Source organism: Paroedura picta, chromosome 4 (genome assembly GCF_049243985.1).
Source record: "Paroedura picta isolate Pp20150507F chromosome 4, Ppicta_v3.0, whole genome shotgun sequence".
Classification (NCBI taxonomy): domain Eukaryota; kingdom Metazoa; phylum Chordata; class Lepidosauria; order Squamata; family Gekkonidae; genus Paroedura; species Paroedura picta.
The window spans coordinates 134,037,170-134,056,861 of record NC_135372.1 but is presented as its reverse complement, the minus strand read 5'-3'; the positions used below and the strand labels follow the sequence as shown (position 1 = coordinate 134,056,861).

Here is a 19,692-nt window from a genome sequence, read left to right as displayed (position 1 = left end):
ACATATTACATCCCCCACAAGGAGGATCAAGTTCAGCAAAGTCACGTATTCCTGGAATATTCCTCTAAGCTTACCAATAATTATTTCCAAGCTCTCACTGACTGGAATTTCTTCCGTCTATGACCTGTATCGCCTTCTATCCATATACTTCCAAGGACTGTAATTGCTACAGAAAACAATTTCAGAGAACAATTGGTCCATTTTAGATGCCAGTGAAACCCCCCACTCCCCATTTGCCAAAACCATGTAAATTCCTTTCTTCCTTTTCTGGTAAGCAATTAACAGCAGATTTATTATAACCTCTAAACCATAGTTACTAACATCCAAGTTTGCATTTGAGTCAGAGATTGAGGCCAGGTTTAGATTTTACTTTCAATCTCTGGTTAGCAGTGATTACGGCTGTATCGGCTTTAACTTCATGGTAAACCAGTTACTGCTAATCTGGAAAGAGGGAAGGAAACAATACTCTCAAAGGGGTGGAAAAGGTGGAATGGAAATCTAAAGAGAATTTCCAAGTGTCAAATCATGATTTGGCAAATTTGAGAGTGATCCAACCTTTCATTAACTCTCTAAAGAAAATGGAGTCAGGTAGAGATGAGGACTTTTTCTTGAACACTGGAAAACTCCTACAAAATGAGTGAAATTTAAGACAAAGTTTTTATTCAAAATGTATGGCATGAAAAAGTACGGGGAATCCCTCTTCCTAAGCTTTCTCTTATGAATGTACACACACTCTCTCATTTGAACTTTGGTGCTGGATAAGGCGTCTGCAGATTCCATGGAGCAAAAGTCACAAAAAAATACAAGAGCACATAAAGCCTGATATATTGCTGGAAGGCAAAATCATGAAAATCCGGCTCACTTACTTTGGCCATATCATGTGACCCAACTCATTGGAGAAAGCAGCTATACTAGGATTGGTGAGTGGTAAAAGAAAACCAGGCATGGTTAGACATAATCAAAATGGACACTGGCTAGAGCATTGTACAACTAAAAGAGGCAGTGCAAGATTGAAAGATGTGGAAATAGCTGAGCCATAGGATCTCCATTCATCGGACACAACTGTATGGCTAACATCCATCCATCCATCCATCCATCCATCCATCCATCCATCCATCCATCCATCCATCCATCCATCCATCCATCCAGGAATGAACAAATGTGCCTAGGAACAATATAGAATTCAAAAGTTTGGAGCTTTCAACAGCAATCCAACAGCGGTTCTAAACAATACAACTTCAGTTATCCCAAACAACAACACTAACTTAGCTAAGGCTTAGCTAACACTAACTAAGAGAGGTCAGACTGGTTCAGGCCTTGGAGGGGATGTCTGAGTGGGGGCTGGTGGAGGAGCTCCCTTTGGCAGGCCCTACGGAACTTTCTCAACCCTGGACGGGTTTTCTAAATTGGTGGGAGTTAATTAATTTTTAATATATTTTTTAACATTTGCTAAACATTTATTGGGTATTGTGACCATATATGATTGTTGACCCACCCCTTGCAAAATGGCCAATGATGAGCCTGGAGGAGGTGGGGAGGGGCCCCAGGTGGACATATACCCATCTATGCTTCCTGACCATATTCTGAACTATTGTGCCACTGTTGGGGTTTCTTTCTTTCTTTCTTTCTTTCTTTCTTTCTTTCTTTCTTTCTTTCTTTCTTTCTTTCTTTCTTTCTTTCTTTCTTTCTTTCTTTCTTTCTTTCTTTCATTTATTTATTTATATTTTTATACCGCCCTTCTGGGCAGTTTACATAAAACATTTTTGAACATTCACATAGAACACTATCAAAATCAACATAACAGTATAACAATAACAACAACACATCAGCTGGAACAATTAGAACGGCACTTCAACAATAACTTGACAATCCCTCAGTAGGTTCGGTCCCTCAGTCTGGGGGCACCTGTAGGTGTTATGGCTCAGTCGGCCCCACCAAATGCCTTTTTGTAGGCCCTGCGGAATTGTGGAAGTTCCGGCAGGGCCCTGATCTCTTCGGGGAGCTCATTCCACCAGGTGGGGTCAGGACTGAAAAGGCCCTGGCCCTTGTTGAGGCCCGACGTGCCTCTTTACGGCCAGGGATCTTGAAGCCTGAAGAATGTTTCAGGGGTTTCCCAACAGTAAAAAAGTTGAGAAAGGCTGATCTAGAGCAGGACAGAATAGTACTGAAGATTGCCAATGTGTACAGCAATTAAGGGTGGTGGACTGGGAAGTGGGAGGCCCAGGTTTGAACCTCTACCAGTGTTGCCTCTAATCCACCCTCCTCGAGCAGAGCAATTCACATCCTGAGTAGAATATAACTGTTGTAATCTTAATATGGACAAGACTGTGTGGTTCCAGATTGCTGCTGAGCAGGGCTTCCTGTGTTAGAATCATAGAATCATAGAGTTGGAAGGGGCCACAGAAGCCATCTAGTACAACCCCCTGCTCAACGCAGGATCAGCCCAAAACATCGTAAAGCAGTGTTAATGAATGGTCACTGACATGCACGGTCCAGAACAACCTTTCTTAACCTTTTTACTGTTGAGAACCTCCTGAAACATTTTTTAGGCTTCGAGAAATCCCAGAAGTGGTGCAATCATGCAGAGCTGGGGAGCAGAGCTGTGTACACGCTCACCTTGGGCCCCTCCCCTTCCCACCCCCTCCACTGGCTATTTTGGGGTGAGAGCAGGTCAACATGACCATATATAACAAATTAAAATAATACATGAAAAATTAATTAACCTCCCACCCAATCAGGAAACCCTTCCTGGTCCGTCAAGAAACCCCATGGTTTCACGAAACCCTGGTTGAGAAAGCCAGGTTTAGAGGGAACGCTGACCCCTACTCTGCCACAGAGGCTTATAGTCTTTAGGGGCCAGTCACACACTCAACAAAACTGCTGTGATGATAAAATGGAGAATCAGAGGCGAACAATCAGTATGAGTGGCTTTAGGTCCCCCACTGAGAAGGTACGGTACAAATGCAGGAAGACATTGGTGGATATTAAAGCATTTCTCACTGCATTCCACTTTTGCAATCATGGAATGCAGTACTTTAGCCGGGCATTTTATGAAGCTTGGTTGTGATGCTTTCCATTTTAGCCAGATCCATGTATACACAGCTCTGCTTCCCAACCATATTCTGCACAATCACACCACTTCTGTGATACCTTGAAGCATGAAGAATGTTTCCAGGGTTTCTCAACAGTCAAAAAAGTTGAGGAAAGCTGCTTTATCTGGTGGCAAAGCAAAAGATACCGACTAGGTTACACCAGTGAAAATTCTGTCAAAGCAGTAGCCTTCTCAGGATTGTCCCACTTTACGTGTGAAACGACATTTCTGGTAACTAGTCCTTCAGGACTAAGAGGAAACATCTACAGTTGCAGTCCTATGCAATGTTACTTTGGAGAGGAACTAAAAATAGGAATTAAAAAGTAAAGGTAAAGGTATCCCCTGTGCAAGCACCGAGTCATGTCTGACCCTTGGGGTGACGCCCTCTAGCGTTTTCATGGCAGACTCAATACGGGGTGGTTTGCCATTCCCTTCCCCAGTCATTACCGTTTACCCCCCAGCAAGCTGGGTACTCATTTTACCGACCTCGGAAGGATAGAAGGCTGAGTCAACCTTGAGCCAGCTGCTGGGATCGAACTCCCAGCCTCATGGGCAGAGCTTTCAGACTGCATTTCTGCTGCCTTACCACTCTGTGCCACAAGAGGCTAAAAATAGGAATTACTGTAGAATAAAAAAGCATAGGAATGGGGAACTAAACCATTAAGAAGCAATGTGAACGCGTTTTATAACTTAGCAGGTAGCACAGCTGTCTACTGTACAAGACTGTATAGTTGGGTCCTAAGACAATACTCTATGTGGGACTTTTATCCTGCCAATGTAAACATTAGCAGGATGAGTTCCCAGACAGAATGACTGTCTTTAGACAACACAAATAAACGGGAAAACGAGGACGAGGGGGGAAAAGTCCCTGACTTTCAGGCTTCTGAAGCTTACGCTTGTCTGGTTTACAAATAAGAGAATTTTAAAGAAAGAAGGCTGATGGACTGGTGTAAGAGCCAGCTTGATGTAGTGGTTAGGAATGCGGACTTCTAATCTGGCGAGCCAGGTTTGACTACCCAGAAACAGTCTCTGCCAAAGCTGGTCTCTCCTTTGAGCTACCAAAGTAACAAACAAAAATATTGCTAAGATTGCCTGAAACCCTTCATTCTAGGTAAAATAATAAAGATCTTTTTTATATCTAATGAATGTACTGTTTTTTCAGCCTTGAATGGGAGGTCTTTTACCATCTGCCTGGTCTCAGAAGGAAGGGTTTCTGAACCAAGCATATTACCTCAATATGTTAACAGAAGTCATAGCCCTAAAAAAGGTATCAGTGGAATGTCTGCCTGCATTAATTTGTTGTTTGGAAAGGTGCAATGCTTCCACTTGGAGATGTTTTGCAAGCGGTTTCTTGTCTTCAGGCAGAAGCTCTCTGTAGGTAGCCATCTTTTCGCAGAGGAATAACTGGTATCCTCCCATGACTGCACTGTAGTTTCCATGAGCAGGCTGAGGGTGGCAAAAGAGTAGACTTTTCTGCTAAATGCATCAATAACTCATCCCTCGTATCAGCTGGCAATGAACACCTACCTATACGCTGTTTTGCTTGCATCTCTTTGGCTATGAGGGACAAAGCTGAAGAATGGAAAATAAATAAGACTGACCTTCCGGTGGCACTCGATATAGATTTTCCACTTTTGTGGATGTGGCAGCTATGCTAGCTGGTTTCTGCCACAGGGCTCTGGAGATTTCATCAAAGCCCTCTAGAATAGGAAAAGCGATTTATGTCTGGTGAGTCAGCTTAAACGTTTACCTAAGATCTTATCTCGAGGTCTTGGGTTGTTGGAGGTCACCTCTAATTCCAACTATTTAGCCACCCTCAGAGCTTTAAATCTTCAGCAGATGACACCGGTCAGGGTCTCCTACTATAGGTCAGATGGTAGATCTGAACCTGGACCAGAAGGTGAGTCAGCCCTATGCTCTTCTTCAGAATCTGAATGTCCCAGAAAGGGATGAGGGGAAGCTGCAGGAGGGTACTAACCTGGCGAACCTGCAGTGTTGTAATTCCGTGTGGAGGGCTGTCTCAGTTCTAAAGATGCCTTTCTTTGTCACCAGTCACCCCATTCTTGGGGTCCAGGAGATGGGAAATAATAGCGGGAGCTTTGCCAGGGAGGTGGAGGCACTGAACCTTGCCAGGGAGCTGGAGAGGATGGTTCTGGTGGACAAATAATTGTTGGAACTGCTAACACATCTTGGCCAGGTTCCAATTCTCCTTCAGAGAATGCGTAAGCTGGGGAGGTACGTAGAGAAGGAATCCATGGTGGCAAGACTTTTTCCTGTTCTGTTAGAACCTTTTGACTGTGGAGGAACCCCTGAAGTAACTTTTCAGGCTTTGAGGACTCCCCAAAATAATGTCAGCTGGCCACACCTTCCAGCCAGGCCCAATGGATGTGACATGTCACTGGAAGTGACATCATTAAAAGAAAGGCTTGAGGAAGACTGAGGTGGGGAGAGACAGGAGGCCGTTTAAGCCAAGAGTAGGCATGCAGGCCCCATCTCTCCCCAGTCACAGAAACTCCGAGAGAACTCATGCTTAGGAGGGAGCGCAATGGAAGCAGCCAGAGCTTGTGGCTGAGTTCATTAAGTCAGGAGGGGAAAGGCCATGGATCCCTGGTTGGGAATCCCTGGATTAGAGAGTAGGTCTAACATGCACGTATACAAGGCGTAACTTTCCAGTAGAGCTCACTGCTGTGGCATGTTACAATGACCAGTATTGTTGGTTTTAAAATTAATCAGACTGATATCAATTAGCAGTAATCTGTCTTGTGAAAACTAAACATCCAGCCCCCTTTTGAATGACTATCACTAACAGCCAGACTGCAAGATAAGAAGATGGGGTTCACAAAGTTGGTGTGATCATAACATTAGCTGGCCATTTAGATCAATTCTCACAGTTCTGACCTGCCACGGCTACTCTTACATTTTTCTGATCTCTTGTAATATTGTGTTATCAGTAAACGTTTCATGAATTGGGTTTATTCGTAATAAATCAGGTTATATACACTGAGTCCACCTAGTGTAAGCAGAGCGGTGCTTATGGAAGCATATCTTTCCCCTCCTGCTGCAGCCAGCTGTGTGTCCTCAGAAACTCTATTTCTGGGAACAGGCCGGGGAGGGGGGGGGGCTATGTGGAGTTTGCAATGGAAAAGGCAAATTGGCAAAAACTTGTTTCCACCAGAAAGGGGGGCCGGCATCTTTCACCAGCAGAAAACATGGTGGTGGTGGGGAAATTCCATGGTCACTGAGTGATATAACCATCAAGTAATGATGTTGTGGGGGTTTTTTTTGTCATTTTTAATTCATTTAGTAAGTTTTCATTTTTTTTTGTCAATGACTTACAGAAATCTATAGACTTAATGTACTTCCATCTCACTGAACTATTCTAAATGGGCCTTAATTTTAAGATAACATACAAGATGGGGGGGGGGAGGCTTATAATACCCAGGGCTCATAATAAATTCAGCTTGCAGAAAATGACTTCAATAACTGCATTTTGCATACTGTTACCACTAAGTGTTTTTCTGCTATGTTTAACATTAAAATACTTATTGAATTATTCTTATCTACTGACTCGGTTTAAGTATATGTATGGGAACTGAACTAAAAAATATCTGAAAGTAGATCCCCTCTGACGAAGCTGTATGCGAAAGATGTAGGGGTTGTACAATTATTAAAGATCCGTTTCATGTCTTCATCTTCAAATGTCTTCATCTACAATGATATAGGCTTGGTATCAGGAAAAATTTTCACAAGTAGAGTAGTTCAGCAGTGGAATAGGCTGCCTAAGGAGGTGGTGAGCTCCCCCTCACTGGCAGTCTTCAAGCAAAGGTTGGATACACACTTTTCTAGGATGCTTTAGGATGCTTAGGGCTAATCCTGCGTTGAGCAGGGGGTTGGACTAGATGGCCTGTATGGCCCCTTCCAACTCTATGATTCTGTGATTCTAAATATTCAAAGTGCCACATGTAAGCAGCTGTGGTTTTAAAACTGATGCTTAAAAAGGAAAATCCCAACCCAGTGATCTTGGGGAGGGTCTGCAAGGACACTTTTTATTAGCAATGGGATGATTGTGAGTGGACATGCAAAGGCCTATTATGATACATGCACAGAGGTACTTAACTGTTTCGGTGCCAGAGGGAATTCAGAGGGAAGGTGAGAAACTAACTTCCATTCTGGAACTGTTCTGACAATATCTTAGGCCAGCATGTTCTAACTCTTTCAAAACTCAGCTTTGGAAAGTGGGAAGAAGGGAACATTAGAACTCCTGAAAGGGAGAATCAACCTGTAAAGTTGTGTGCTTTTACTGGAAAGGATGAAGGTCAAATAAGCAGAGAAATAGTTTTCAAAACTTCCTTTTTAGGGGCGTAGGGTCGGCTTCTGAGTGTGAGGCACAATGCTGGCCTAGATGGATCCACTGGCCTGACCCAGAGTAACAGGTCTGATGTCCTTGTCTTCAGTAAAACTTCCCATGTTAACTTTGTTTGTGAAAGAACTGGGGGAGGAGGGGGTAGATCTAGGGCATGCATTTAATTTGCCCAGAATCCAGGCCAGGATGTTGCTCTCCCTCTTGTCCAACATGAACAAAGCACACCTGGAGAGGGCTATTTTCCTCCATGAGCAGTTTAAGGAGCCACAAAGAGCTATAAGACAGAGGTGCAACCTCGATGAAGTCCTGCTGCAACTCTGGTTGTTGCTTCTCTGGCGGCTGCCTGACCTGCTGCAGCACTCCTGTACACCTGTCCTCCCACTCAACCTTTCTTATTTCAGTAAGAGTTATTAAAAGTGTCACCAAAAAACCCATTTTCAAACGGTTTAGCATACCTCCCTAAAAATAAGCCTTCAATATTATGATGATGCATCTCCCTTCCTCGTACAACTGCTGACCAATCAGCTACTGAGGCATGCAAAGAAACCGGCATATTAAAAAATATATATATATATATATATATATATATATATATATATATACATACATCCAGCCCCCCCCACCCCTCCAGAAGCTTCTAAGTTCAATGCATTTAAGAGGTCTAACCTGGATAGCCCAGGCGACCCCAATCTTGTCATATCTTAGAAGCCGTGCAGGGCAGGCTCTGATTACTACTGGGGTAGGAGAGAGCCAAGGAAATCCAGGGTTGCTATGCTACGAAGAGGCAGGCAATAGCAAACCAACTCTGAATGTCTTTTGCCTGGGAAACTCCTGCAACCTCACTGCAAAACAAACAAATAAAAACTGCTAGATGATTGTTATAAAATTAGAAGCGTTTATTATTGGCTACATTCACCTCTAGCCCCTCTCAAATTGAGGAACCAAATCAGGGACAGGATATGGATTGCTTTAACAAAGCCTTTGCTCAATTCTTATTCAGCAAACCCATCTGTTAAATCTTTAAGGTGCCACAAAACTCCTTTCTTGTTTATAAAAAAGGAGAAGAGCAATTGCGACACCAATTAAAGAGGCATTCGGCCTTGGAGTTATATAACACCTTTTGATGAGTTAATAAATGTATTTAATGTTAAAAGAGTAAAAACAAATTACACAGTGAACTAGAGGTTATTTAGGAACTAACATGGGAGCAGTCAGCAAAGCTGCTCCTTCTTGAGGTGATGAAATTACCTGGACTCATTCCGCACACGTTGGATAATGCACTTTGAAGGTAGATTTTCCTGTTCTGCAAAGGAAAATCCAGCTGCAAAAGCACATTGAAAGTGCGCTATCCAACATGTGCAGTATGGACCCTGGACTTACTCCCCATCTGAAACAATTTATTAATTATTTTATTTGTTATTGGATTTATTGCCCACATCACCCAGCTATCTGACTCATGGTGGTTTACATAACAAGTTCCAATACAAAGCCCTCAATAAAACCCCATTAAAACACAATAATACGACATAGCAACATGGCAGTAAAAATATGGCGGTGCACCCACCTGGCGAGGATGGTAATGCAATAATTGTTTGCCACCATGTATGTCATGAATTAGTAGCTGATGTCTTCCTTGGGCAGCGGGGGGGGGGGGGGGGCGATACCAGATCTATGCCCTGAAACTGGCCTCATCCATAAACCTGCTTAATGTTGTACACCACCCTGAGCTGGCTTCGCTGGAAGGGCGGTATATAATCCCAGAATCCCAGAATCATAGAGTTTGAAGGGGCCATACAGGCCATCTAGTCCAACCCCCTGCTCAACGCAGGATCAGCCCAAAGCATCCTAAAGCATCCAAGAAAAGTGTGTATCCAACCTTTGCTTGAAGACTGCCAGTGAGGGGGAGCTCACCACCTCCTCAGACAGCCTATTCTACTGCTGAACTACTCTGACTGTGAACATTTTTCTCCTGATATCTAGCCTATATCGTTGTACTTGTAGTTTAAACCCATTACCGCGTGTCTTTATAAGTCAAACAAACAAACAAATAAAATAACATATGCCATCTAGCCCTTTATCAACCACTGCTGGTGTGGAGAATAGCTTATCCTCTGTATGCTTGCTCTTCTTACAAAGCCATCTGCCGCAGCACAACACAAAATGTTCTGCAAATTCATACATCACAGATGTCCTCTGTGACTGCCCAGCCCCTTATTCGAGCTATCGCTGTCATCTCGCTAGTGACAAGCTACAAGCAGTACAGTCTGCTATAGCTGCACTCCCAACCTTCTATGCCACCCCTTCCCCAAATTCGCAGACCTCAAGAGCACACACTAAGGCACTCTTGTGGGAAATGGAATGAGGATAAACTCTCTAGTGCTACTTTCAACCCCTTCCTGAAGTCAGAGGGGGTGTGAAAACAGATATCAAATCCTTGTTAAAATCTAGGAAGTGTTAGCTAGGGGGATATCTATAGAAAAGCTTTTGCCCTGAAAAATGAAGGGAAGAGCAAAATCACTGAGAAAATGACATTTTTCTGGAGAGGAGAGGGGGAAAAAAAATAGCATTACGTTTGTGAGGCCATGAGTTATTTTCTTAATAAAATGCCAGGCACCTAATCCACCAATACAATGGCCTAACTAAAAGACAGTGCTGTCTTGCGATCCCTTCCAAAAGCACAGCGGAACTTCACCCTTTGGGATGGGACGAGAACTGCTACACAGCCTTGGGGGCCATTGTTGTAAATGCCCCACTTCAAGTGACTGAGCACAGTTCTGAAATAGCAGGCACACAAAGCACAGCCTGATGCAAAGAGTGGAACTGTTATGGAGGCTGCTGTAGGCGGCTACGAGGGAGGAGGTCGACGTGACCATATATGGTCATATCATCTGATAAATCTTGTCCATGTGAATTGAATTGTATTGAATCTGTCTTGCATGTTATACTGTCCGTTTTATGAAGGGATTAAAGTCACATTTTTATCCTCTTTCTTAACTAGGTGTGCTAGGTCTTCTGACCAGGCCAAAGTACTGTTTTTAATGGACAGCCAGAACCCTGTGTTGATTGAGGGGATGGCAAATTTTTTGTCAGCTGCTACTAGGACGCGTCTAGCTAAACTTGAAAGTTGATAATTGTTTACTCTCATAATTTATATGCTATTATAACGGTTCTATTAATTTTATTATCGTCCTCTGATTTTTACATGTCTGTAATGGTTTTATTAATTCTCTTATCCCTTTTATTACGCTAATAAAGAATATGCTTGCTTGCTGATAAATGTTTAACTCATTAAAAATATATTAAAAATTAATTATTTCCCACCCATTCAGGAAACCCTTCCAGGGTTGTCAAAAAAACCCTAGGGTTTCATGAAACCCTGGTTGAGAAAGCCTTCTGTACGACATCTAAGGTCCTCCACTGGAGAACAGAACATGACAAGTCAAGTAATTTCCACAAGGGAATAGATGATTACTAGAAGGGAACATTTCCAGATTACCTTAAGGAGTGCCTACTTGTCTGGGGACATTTCTCCAGACTACCATCTCTCAATTTACTATTAAGATGTTTTAAATTATAGTGTGAAGAAAAAGTTGCTATTAAACCTTGTCTTCAGGCAATGCTATCTGTAGTAAGCTAGTTTCTGTATTCTTATAAAGGACAAAGATTTATTTTTGTTAAAGCAAGTAGGGAGAGAAAGATAAGGTGGAATTGAATCCTAGTTCATTCTCAGATGTCTTATTTATGGAGAGGTGCAAGGTCCGAGTCCACTTAAAAAAAACCCAAACCCTGAAAGTACAGGGGTTACGACAGGTCATCATGGGTCAGGGCTCAGCTAAGTCATCTTGGCAGGCCAGAGGAGTGCAAATGAGAGCAAACAAAACTTAACTGCCAAGAGCAGGGAATGCAAAGATCAAGTTATCATTGCACAGCAACTGCTGCTTGGTATTCTTTCATCCCACTGTACAGGAGCCCAGCTTTTGTAATGGTTCTGCTCTGAAAGGCAGCATATTATCTGTTCAGCACCCTTGTCTGATCCCAACACGGGCCCCATCTCCTGTCAGCTTGGGAGGCAAACGGTGGGTTATCAACTGACTTCAAATGCATTCTCCTACATCAGGTACGCCAAGTTCAAGGTCCCAGGTAACACACAGAGGAAGTGTTCAATGCAAACTCATTTGGCTTGTTGCTACAAAGTGAGCAAGTTATATATTAAAAAATCACACAGATCCTGCATACCAGCCCAACTGGTCTACACAAAAGGCTTCTGTTACCCTGCAGAAAATGCACACGAAATGCTTCTGTTACACTGCAGAAACTTGTGACATAAACTCAGTGAATTATGAGGTACAGTACATGGTTTGGATACCGAAGGTTCAGGTCCTTCAATCTTTGCCTTTTCCAGTTGAAGGATCTGGCACCTGTTCGGAAGGACCTGATCCACCTTAGTTCCTGGAGAACTACTACCAGATGAACAAACAACAGAGCAGATGCACCAACGGTTTGAATAGCTATAAGGCAACATCATAATCATTTTATTAACAGTTGTCCAGTCTAGCTTCAGACCTTACATGCTTCCTTCAACATGGATGTCAAAAGCCAATGTCGCGTTATATTCTGCACGGCCACGTAATCCCTTATGATAATGGTAACACAACTGCTTAAAAGCACAGGGGGTCCAAAAATGCTGGCCTAGCTTACTTGACAGGCATTTTAAGTCACCATCAATCCTCTTGGGAGAGTGATGGGATCTCCTATGATCTACACAGGATTAAGGAGAAGGTAAGAAACAGCAGGGGACTGTGTCTCAGTTCAAATGCAAGTTCGAGGGAAGGGAATCTGCTTGCAGCTGAGTCTCCTGCACCCTCCAGGGAAAAGCACGAGTCTCCAGCAAGCCGGTGAACAGATCTGTGAATGCTCGTAAAAGATGTGCCATTTCTGCTGGCAATCAGCCTAGCCAAGAGTATTATGAAACATCTCAAGTTTAAAAGATACTTTCCATTTATCAAGCAGAAAGTAAGATTGGCATCTAAACATATTCTAGGAACCTTTTCCTAATATAATTGCAAATCTGACTTTCCTCTGCTCCTTCCCAACTCGCTGAAGCATCATCATACCGTTAATATATGATGGTCCAACTTCTTCAAGAGAAAATCCCTGTTTTCTCACCAATTCTACAAAGCCAAATCCCCTTAATTCACTAGATTAGCAATACACTGAAAACCACTGACTTCAAATAGCAAAAACAGACATTGTAAAACTGAATGGGACCAGAGGTTAAGCAAAACATTTAATACTATGGATCTCTACTATCATCTTCATTCTAGAACACAAACTTTCTGTTTAACACTGGATTATGCACAACTTTTAGTTTCCTCAAACCAAAGGTGTCCTCCCCTGATCCACAAAATCTCTCAGATCTGATGCATTTCACACAGGGATATCTCCCCTTCCCAGCTAGCGACCACAATTTAAAGGAAGCAACAAACCCTTTTTAACTATAAAGAAACCAGTTCCCTAATTTTTCAACAGGGTTTGTACTCTACAGACAGAGGGCAAGCTAATGAATACTTCAGAGTGGCTTATGAATACTGAAGAATGGTTTAAACTTACATATTTTCACAGATATTTTCTTCCACTGACAGTTAACATGAAGGCAAATGATTGTTTAATTTTAATTCCACAATAAAATTCTCTTCAAATACAGTTTCCTCACTTGCAAAACTGCTAGTGGCCTCCAAGGATTACACTGCATACCAAAACCCAAGTAAGTATCTTAGGTCGACGGAACAAACCAAAACAAACTCAGACCAGTGTTTCAAATCTTCTCTTCTCAAACTATTCACAACAGTGATGCATATCCTTCTAAATGATTCTTTTAAAAGGGGGGGGGGTAAGATTCAGAAGAAAAGCCAGCTTATTGTAGTGGTCAGGAACGCCAATTTCTAATCTGGTGAGTTTGATTCCCCACTCCTCCTCCCCATGCAGGCAGCTGGGTGACCTTAGGCTCCCCACAGTACTGACAGAGCTGTTCTGACTGAGTGGTAATATCAGGGCTCTCTAAGCCTCACATACCTCATAGGGTATCTGTTGTGGGGAGAGGAAAGGGAAGGCGATTGGAAGGTGCTTTGAGACTCTTTCATGCAGAGAAAAGTGGCAACTCTTCTTCTAGTTGGCAGACCAGATCTTTCCCCATCTTCTGCCTCCCCCATGGTCCGCAACTTCTCTCTGATAGTAAAACTGCCTCCTAACCCCTCCTCTGCTGATAGAAACCAGTAGTGGAAGAGGAAGGAGGGGACTGTTCCCTAGCTATTGCTGTCCCAGCATTCTTAGAGCATTGGCTTGTGAGGTTCTCCCTGATCTTCCAAAAGGACTTTTGGGGCAAACAGGAAAGTGCCAGACTGCTAACGTCTTGGGAGAGCTTTACAGCTGTACTCAACTTTCTTTGCCATCCCCCAAGACACAGTGGCCCAAAAGTTTAACCAAAATTATACTTACTACTGTGCACAGTCGATCAACTGATACTCGTTGGATCTCTCGTAGCAGGCTTTCACACCTTCATCTTGCCAAAGTGTTTTTGTATGTTCATAAAAGTCCTGGAAACAAATAAAAGGAGACAACCATTCAGTAGGGAACATTCACAACTAATTGGGGGAGAGGGGAGGACATTTGTTCAAAATGAACAGCTAATATCCAAGTAAACACATACATGCAGCAATTTTCTGCAAGAAGCACCACCTCTGATCCCGTTATTTATATTTGATGGACAGATCACAGTTGAGAGCACGAGCAGTACTGAAATATATCTGCATAAACAGGAGTGGCCAAACTGTGGCTCTCCAAATGTCCACAGACTACAATTACCATGAGACCCTGCCAGCATGGACAAATGGCAGGGGCTCATGGTAACTGTAGTCTATGGGCATCTGGAGAGCCCCAGTTTGGCCACCCCAGCTATAAAGAAAGTCTCAGTAACTAAACAATGCACACCGGTTCCATTAACAGAAGAATGTACATTTTCAGCTATTTTATGCATCTATTAATATTTCTACAACAAATACAAAAGAAGTTTTCCCATAACCAAGAATGGGCAGTAGCCCTACCACCCCATGGGTGGAAGGCACACAGAGCTCCCCTATGCTCCTCTCCTTTCCTGCAGAAGTCCATATTGATCAGCAACTGTGAAACCCTTTCCCTTCATAAACATCAACCCTGTTGTTCATTACAATCTGCATATAGATTTTATATTATATTTCTCCTGCAGAGAGCGAACGAAGAAAAGCTCTTCCCATAAGCCTGATGAGTAGTTCTCCTCATTTGAAGAAACCACAATGTTCATTCAAATGAAGCGGGGGGGGGGGGGGAAGGACCAAAAGCCACCTTCTAGTTATCAGGAAGTAACGGTAGACAAAAAATGTTTGATTATTTTTGGTGGTTGCACATTTTCCAAATACAGAATAACCGTGTTGTATGAATGACTTATGAACCGCATACAAATAAGGAATTCCTTTAAAGGGGGAGGGGAGCAGGGAAAAGGGACTGCTGAACTTCTTTAATATTTCAAAAGAATTTTTTTTGTTTAAAAGTATGATTCTCTTGTGCATACTTCTTTCGGAATCCATCCCGAACTGGCGAATAAAAGTCGCACTGGATTTTCAGGTTCCAACGTGATCTCTGAATGGACTCCCAAGAAGAATATCATTGAGTTGCACAAATTTTCTAAAGCTTGCTGTCTGTGACCATTAAGCAAAGGCTCTAAAGAACTCAACTTTTAGCAACACCCCTACACTATTAAAAGTAGTTGTGCTCTTTGTGTGGCTCAGGGCAAACACAACAATAAGCCACAATCAGAAGATCCATTCTGCACTTCTCCCTATTTGTAAATTCCCCCGTCCGTTTCCTTGTTGGCCTTAACTGTAGGTCAGTGCAGCACCTATACTGACATTATCTACCATTAACACCGGTCAGATTCACCCTTAACCAGGAATTTTACATTTCTCAAAGATGGCAACATTTGTGTGTACTGAAACCTATCAGAGAGGCTTGTCATGCTATCAAAGCCCTTTCAGCAGGGCAGTTCACATAAATCTGCCAAGTATACAGGGCAGGGACGGCCAAATTGTGGCTCTCCAGATGTCCGTGCAACATCCTGGCAGGAATTCATGGGAATTTGTATTCCATGGACATCTGGAGAGCCACAGTTTGGCCACCCCTGGTATAGGTTAACCAGCTGGTGTGCATCACTGGTGAATCAATTCATAAACCCTCCCCAGATCAGCAATAGTGGGATGAAGAAGAAAATTACCTATTATTATTATTTTTTAAAAGATACGATCATGAATAGAGCGCTGAGGTACTATCAATACCAATTAGTTCTAGATTTTTAGAAGCATCATTAACAAATACTATGAAGGTCAGTTTTTTATGGAACAGTAAAATCATCCCAGTTGGTAATAAGCACAAAAGTAGTGACTAGTGATAGTTTTTTCTAATGAGTCTGGAATAAACGGCTCTGACCCCGATTTCTTTTTTTGCTGCCAAGTAACAGTCGATTTATGAGGACTCTGTAGGGTTTTCAAGGCAGGAGACATTCAGAGGTAATTCGGCCTCCAAGTCATGACCCTGGTACTCCTTGGTGGCCCCCTTCCAAATACTGGCCAGGATCCACCCTGCTTAACTTCTGAGACCTGATGAAATCGGGCTATCCAGGTCATAGTGACTATGACTATATCGTGACCATGACTATATGCTACAATAAACATGCTTCCTTTTTCTCACAGACCAAATCTAAAGTGATTTGCTTTTTAGGAGTACCCAATACTTCCATGACTTTCCTGAAATCTGCTGATACAACACCCCCCCCCACTTCACTTGACTAAAAAAGAACAATTGAAATAATCCAAATCTCTGACAAAACTCATGTATGACAGCTTGCTGTGGAGATGAGTAAAAACTACTCATACAAATTAGTGGTATACACTGGAGGGGCACATTTGTCTGTATTGGGGGGGAGGGAGAAGAGAAAGAATTAGGGGGTGAGGGAGAAGAAGAAGAGTGCTTTAGAACAATGACTCTCTACTACTACATCAAGAGTACTGTGAAATACAAAAAATATTTTAAGTACTATGGAATCTCCCTGCCACCACAGGGCTAATTCTCACAATCAGCATATGAAGCAGTGAGTACATTCCTAAACTGTATCAAGTTCAGACAGTTGCTATGATGGAAGGCTAGAATCATAGAATCACAGAATCATAGAGTTGGAAGGGGCCATACAGGCCATCTAGTCCAACCCCCTGCTCTACGCAGGATCAGCCCTAAGCATCCTAAAGCATTCAAGAAAAGTGTGTATCCAACCTTTGCTTGAAGACTGCCTGTGAGGGGGAGCTCACCACCTCCTTAGGCTACCCTATGGAGGGAGTGGACTTCTCCATACACAGGAAAAACTGGTGCATCTGAATAATACTATCTGTGCTGATGGGAATGCTAAGCAGAGCATCAGAAAGAAATACACATGAAACTGGACTGTATGGAACAGGACATAAACAGGGCATTATGAGTGACCCTTTTTACAATTGTGTACCCTTTCTTGTTTATGGCTGCGAAAGTTGGACTATAAGGAAGGCCGAGAGTCAAAGAATTGAGGCTTTTGAACTCTGGTGCTGGAGAAGACTCTTGCGAGTCCCTTGAACTGCAAAGCGAACAAACCGGTCAGTCCTAGAGGAGATCAGCCCTGACTGCTCCTTAGAAGGCCAGATCCTGAAGATGAAACTCAAATACTTTGGCCACCTCATGAGAAGGAAGGACTCCCTGGAGAAGAGCCTAATGCTGGGAGCGATCGAGGGCAAAAGAAGAAGGGGACGACAGAGAATGCGGTGGCTGGATGGAGTCACTGAAGCAGTAGGTGCAAACTTAAATGGACTCCGGGGAATGGAAGAGGACAGGAAGACCTGGAGGATCATTGTCCATGGGTCGCAATGGGTCGGACACGACTTCGCACCTAACAACAACAACCCTTTCTTGCTATTGTAATTCGTAGCTCAAATTAATGCACCTTTTGTTGAAGAAATGTTGAGAGCAGGTAGTCCAGTTGCAGCCTTGTAGTTTCCCTTTTCTCTAAGTAGGCTGCATCTTATGAAAGCTGATGATATATTCTTAGTCAGAGCGGAAAACTATTCCTAAATCTACATTTTAAATACAGTCCTCTGTCCTCCTAGACTACTCATTTCATAAGAAGTAGGATAAGGAAGGGCCAGACCCACAACTGCCATTTATTTCATAAGGAGGCATTTGTATCTGGGCGGATGTGTTCTTAAGCAAAGTTTTCTATCACAAAATGACCAGAATGTGAAGGCAAGCAGATAATGAGGCTATTCCCAGTCAGTAAAAGAAGGCTTTTTATCTTGACTGGTGCATTTTACTGGGTCATGATTCATTTCAATGAATAAATGTAATCAACAAGAGGATATTGGCCAATGAGACGGCAACTTTCCTTAAGGTAGCTAGGACATCCACTTTCCTCCCCTCAAAGACAAGATTTTCCTTCTATTATTCTTCCTGAAGAACTCTGGATGTCCCACTCTATCATCAAAGGTATAATATTTTGGCTGTTTTCTCAAGAACCTGAGGGAAAAAAACTAGTGTCCCCTTTAATTTTAATGGCACTCAATTTTAATGGCACTCATATTCCAAATTCATAACAAAACATTCTATTCAACAGAGAGGGGAAAGGTCAGGTGAAATCAGGGGTTGAAATTTCTGAGGTAAAGGCAGTGCACGCACAGACTTTAGTTCTTATTTTCAGATTAATGAGTTTCTTAAGCCATGCAGAGTTACCTAAAATCTTTATGTTAAGTGGATTTTGTTTCAGTATTTCCTCCAAACACTCCAATGCACTTTCTCTGACTTTTGGTTTCCAGAAATCTGGCACACTCCTTCCAGTACTTGTCCTGTGTTTTTAATGGACTCTTAAGGCTTGAAAGGCAGTTTCTAACCACACAAACAGGGAGTCAGCTCTGAAGTATGCAAAGATCTCTGATCTGGTAGGTAGGGAAATTCTTCTCTCTATTGAAATCTATCCTCTTTCCTTGGCCCAAATGGGGGTCTCCATCTAACTACCCACTGGTCCTTGCCAACTTTTCCCAGTTCTCCTGTTTGTTACCTGTTCTCAGTCAGGTCTGAATTCTTAATGACTCTGCCTCCTCTTGATGCAGCTCTAAAGTTTCTCTCTCCCTCTGCTCATCTGACATTAACCAATCAGATTGCCTGGAGCAGCCTGTCATTCAAGACTCTATCTCTGTGAATAATTAACCCTTCACATTTCTTTACCCGCAGCCCATCACAGTCAACCTCTTCTGACCTGAACAATATGCTGCCAATAATTATCCTGCTATCTCATTAAAAGTGGTCCTTAACTTTTCACAGCTGACTTACAAATAATTCAAGTCCCTATTCTTTGAATGCTTTAACTGGGGATTTTAAAACCAGGGCTGACAAGATACTGATATTTTGGTTATTAGATTATAGACAACTGTCCGATATTGCAGCTTTTAACAGACAGCCTTCTCCCTTCAGTTAAACTCCACTCCCACAATACAGTTTAAGGACATTGCGCGGATGCCATCTACTCCTTCACCAATGACTTTCTACCACTACTAAATTAGGTGGAGAAGTTGGAAGTATGTAGGTTTTCTAATACTTTAATTAAATCCCTATTCCATAAATTAAGTGCAGGTTACAACACTGACACAAGACACAGAAACCATTTTGCTTCCATTCATACATGGTGCAAAAGGCGGGGCATCAAATGCCAAGAGAATTTCAGCATATCGTTCTCTCGTCTTTGCTGGGCTGAACATGCTGCAATGCAGCATGCCAATCACACCAGGCTGAAACTCTTGCATGTTTTCCCTGAAAACAACCTATAGCCTTCCTCTCCTCAAACCTGTGCACAACAGTGCTCCCAATGCTGTTGCAAGCAGCTCACAGGAACAGTGCAGAAATAGCAAGGCAAGAAAGTGACAGTATGCTCTAGTAGTTAAGCCAGAGCTCCCCAACCAGGGGTCTTCAGGAATTCAGGAGGGGGTCCGCATCATAAGGCTCCTGCCTTAATAGACTCAGCTACAAGTTAGGAAACAGCTGCTTCCATTGCTCCCCTCCCATCCTGAGTATGAATGAGTTCACTTGTGGTTTCTGTTTGGAGTCTGCATGCTTACTTCTGCCTTAAATCACGTCACCCCCC

At 42.8% G+C, this 19,692-nt stretch overlaps 1 protein-coding gene across 3 annotated transcripts in view; it reads right to left on the bottom strand.

Moving 5' to 3' along the window:
• Positions 1 to 19,692, bottom strand: part of GNAS (GNAS complex locus) — a 233,298-nt gene that overhangs the window by 37,803 nt on the left and 175,803 nt on the right. For all 3 annotated transcript variants that reach the window (XM_077335722.1, XM_077335723.1, XM_077335724.1), the window contains exon 5: positions 13,950 to 14,047. In XM_077335722.1, coding sequence (XP_077191837.1) covers positions 13,950 to 14,047 — 98 coding nt within the window. The remainder of the gene's footprint in view (positions 1 to 13,949; positions 14,048 to 19,692) is intronic.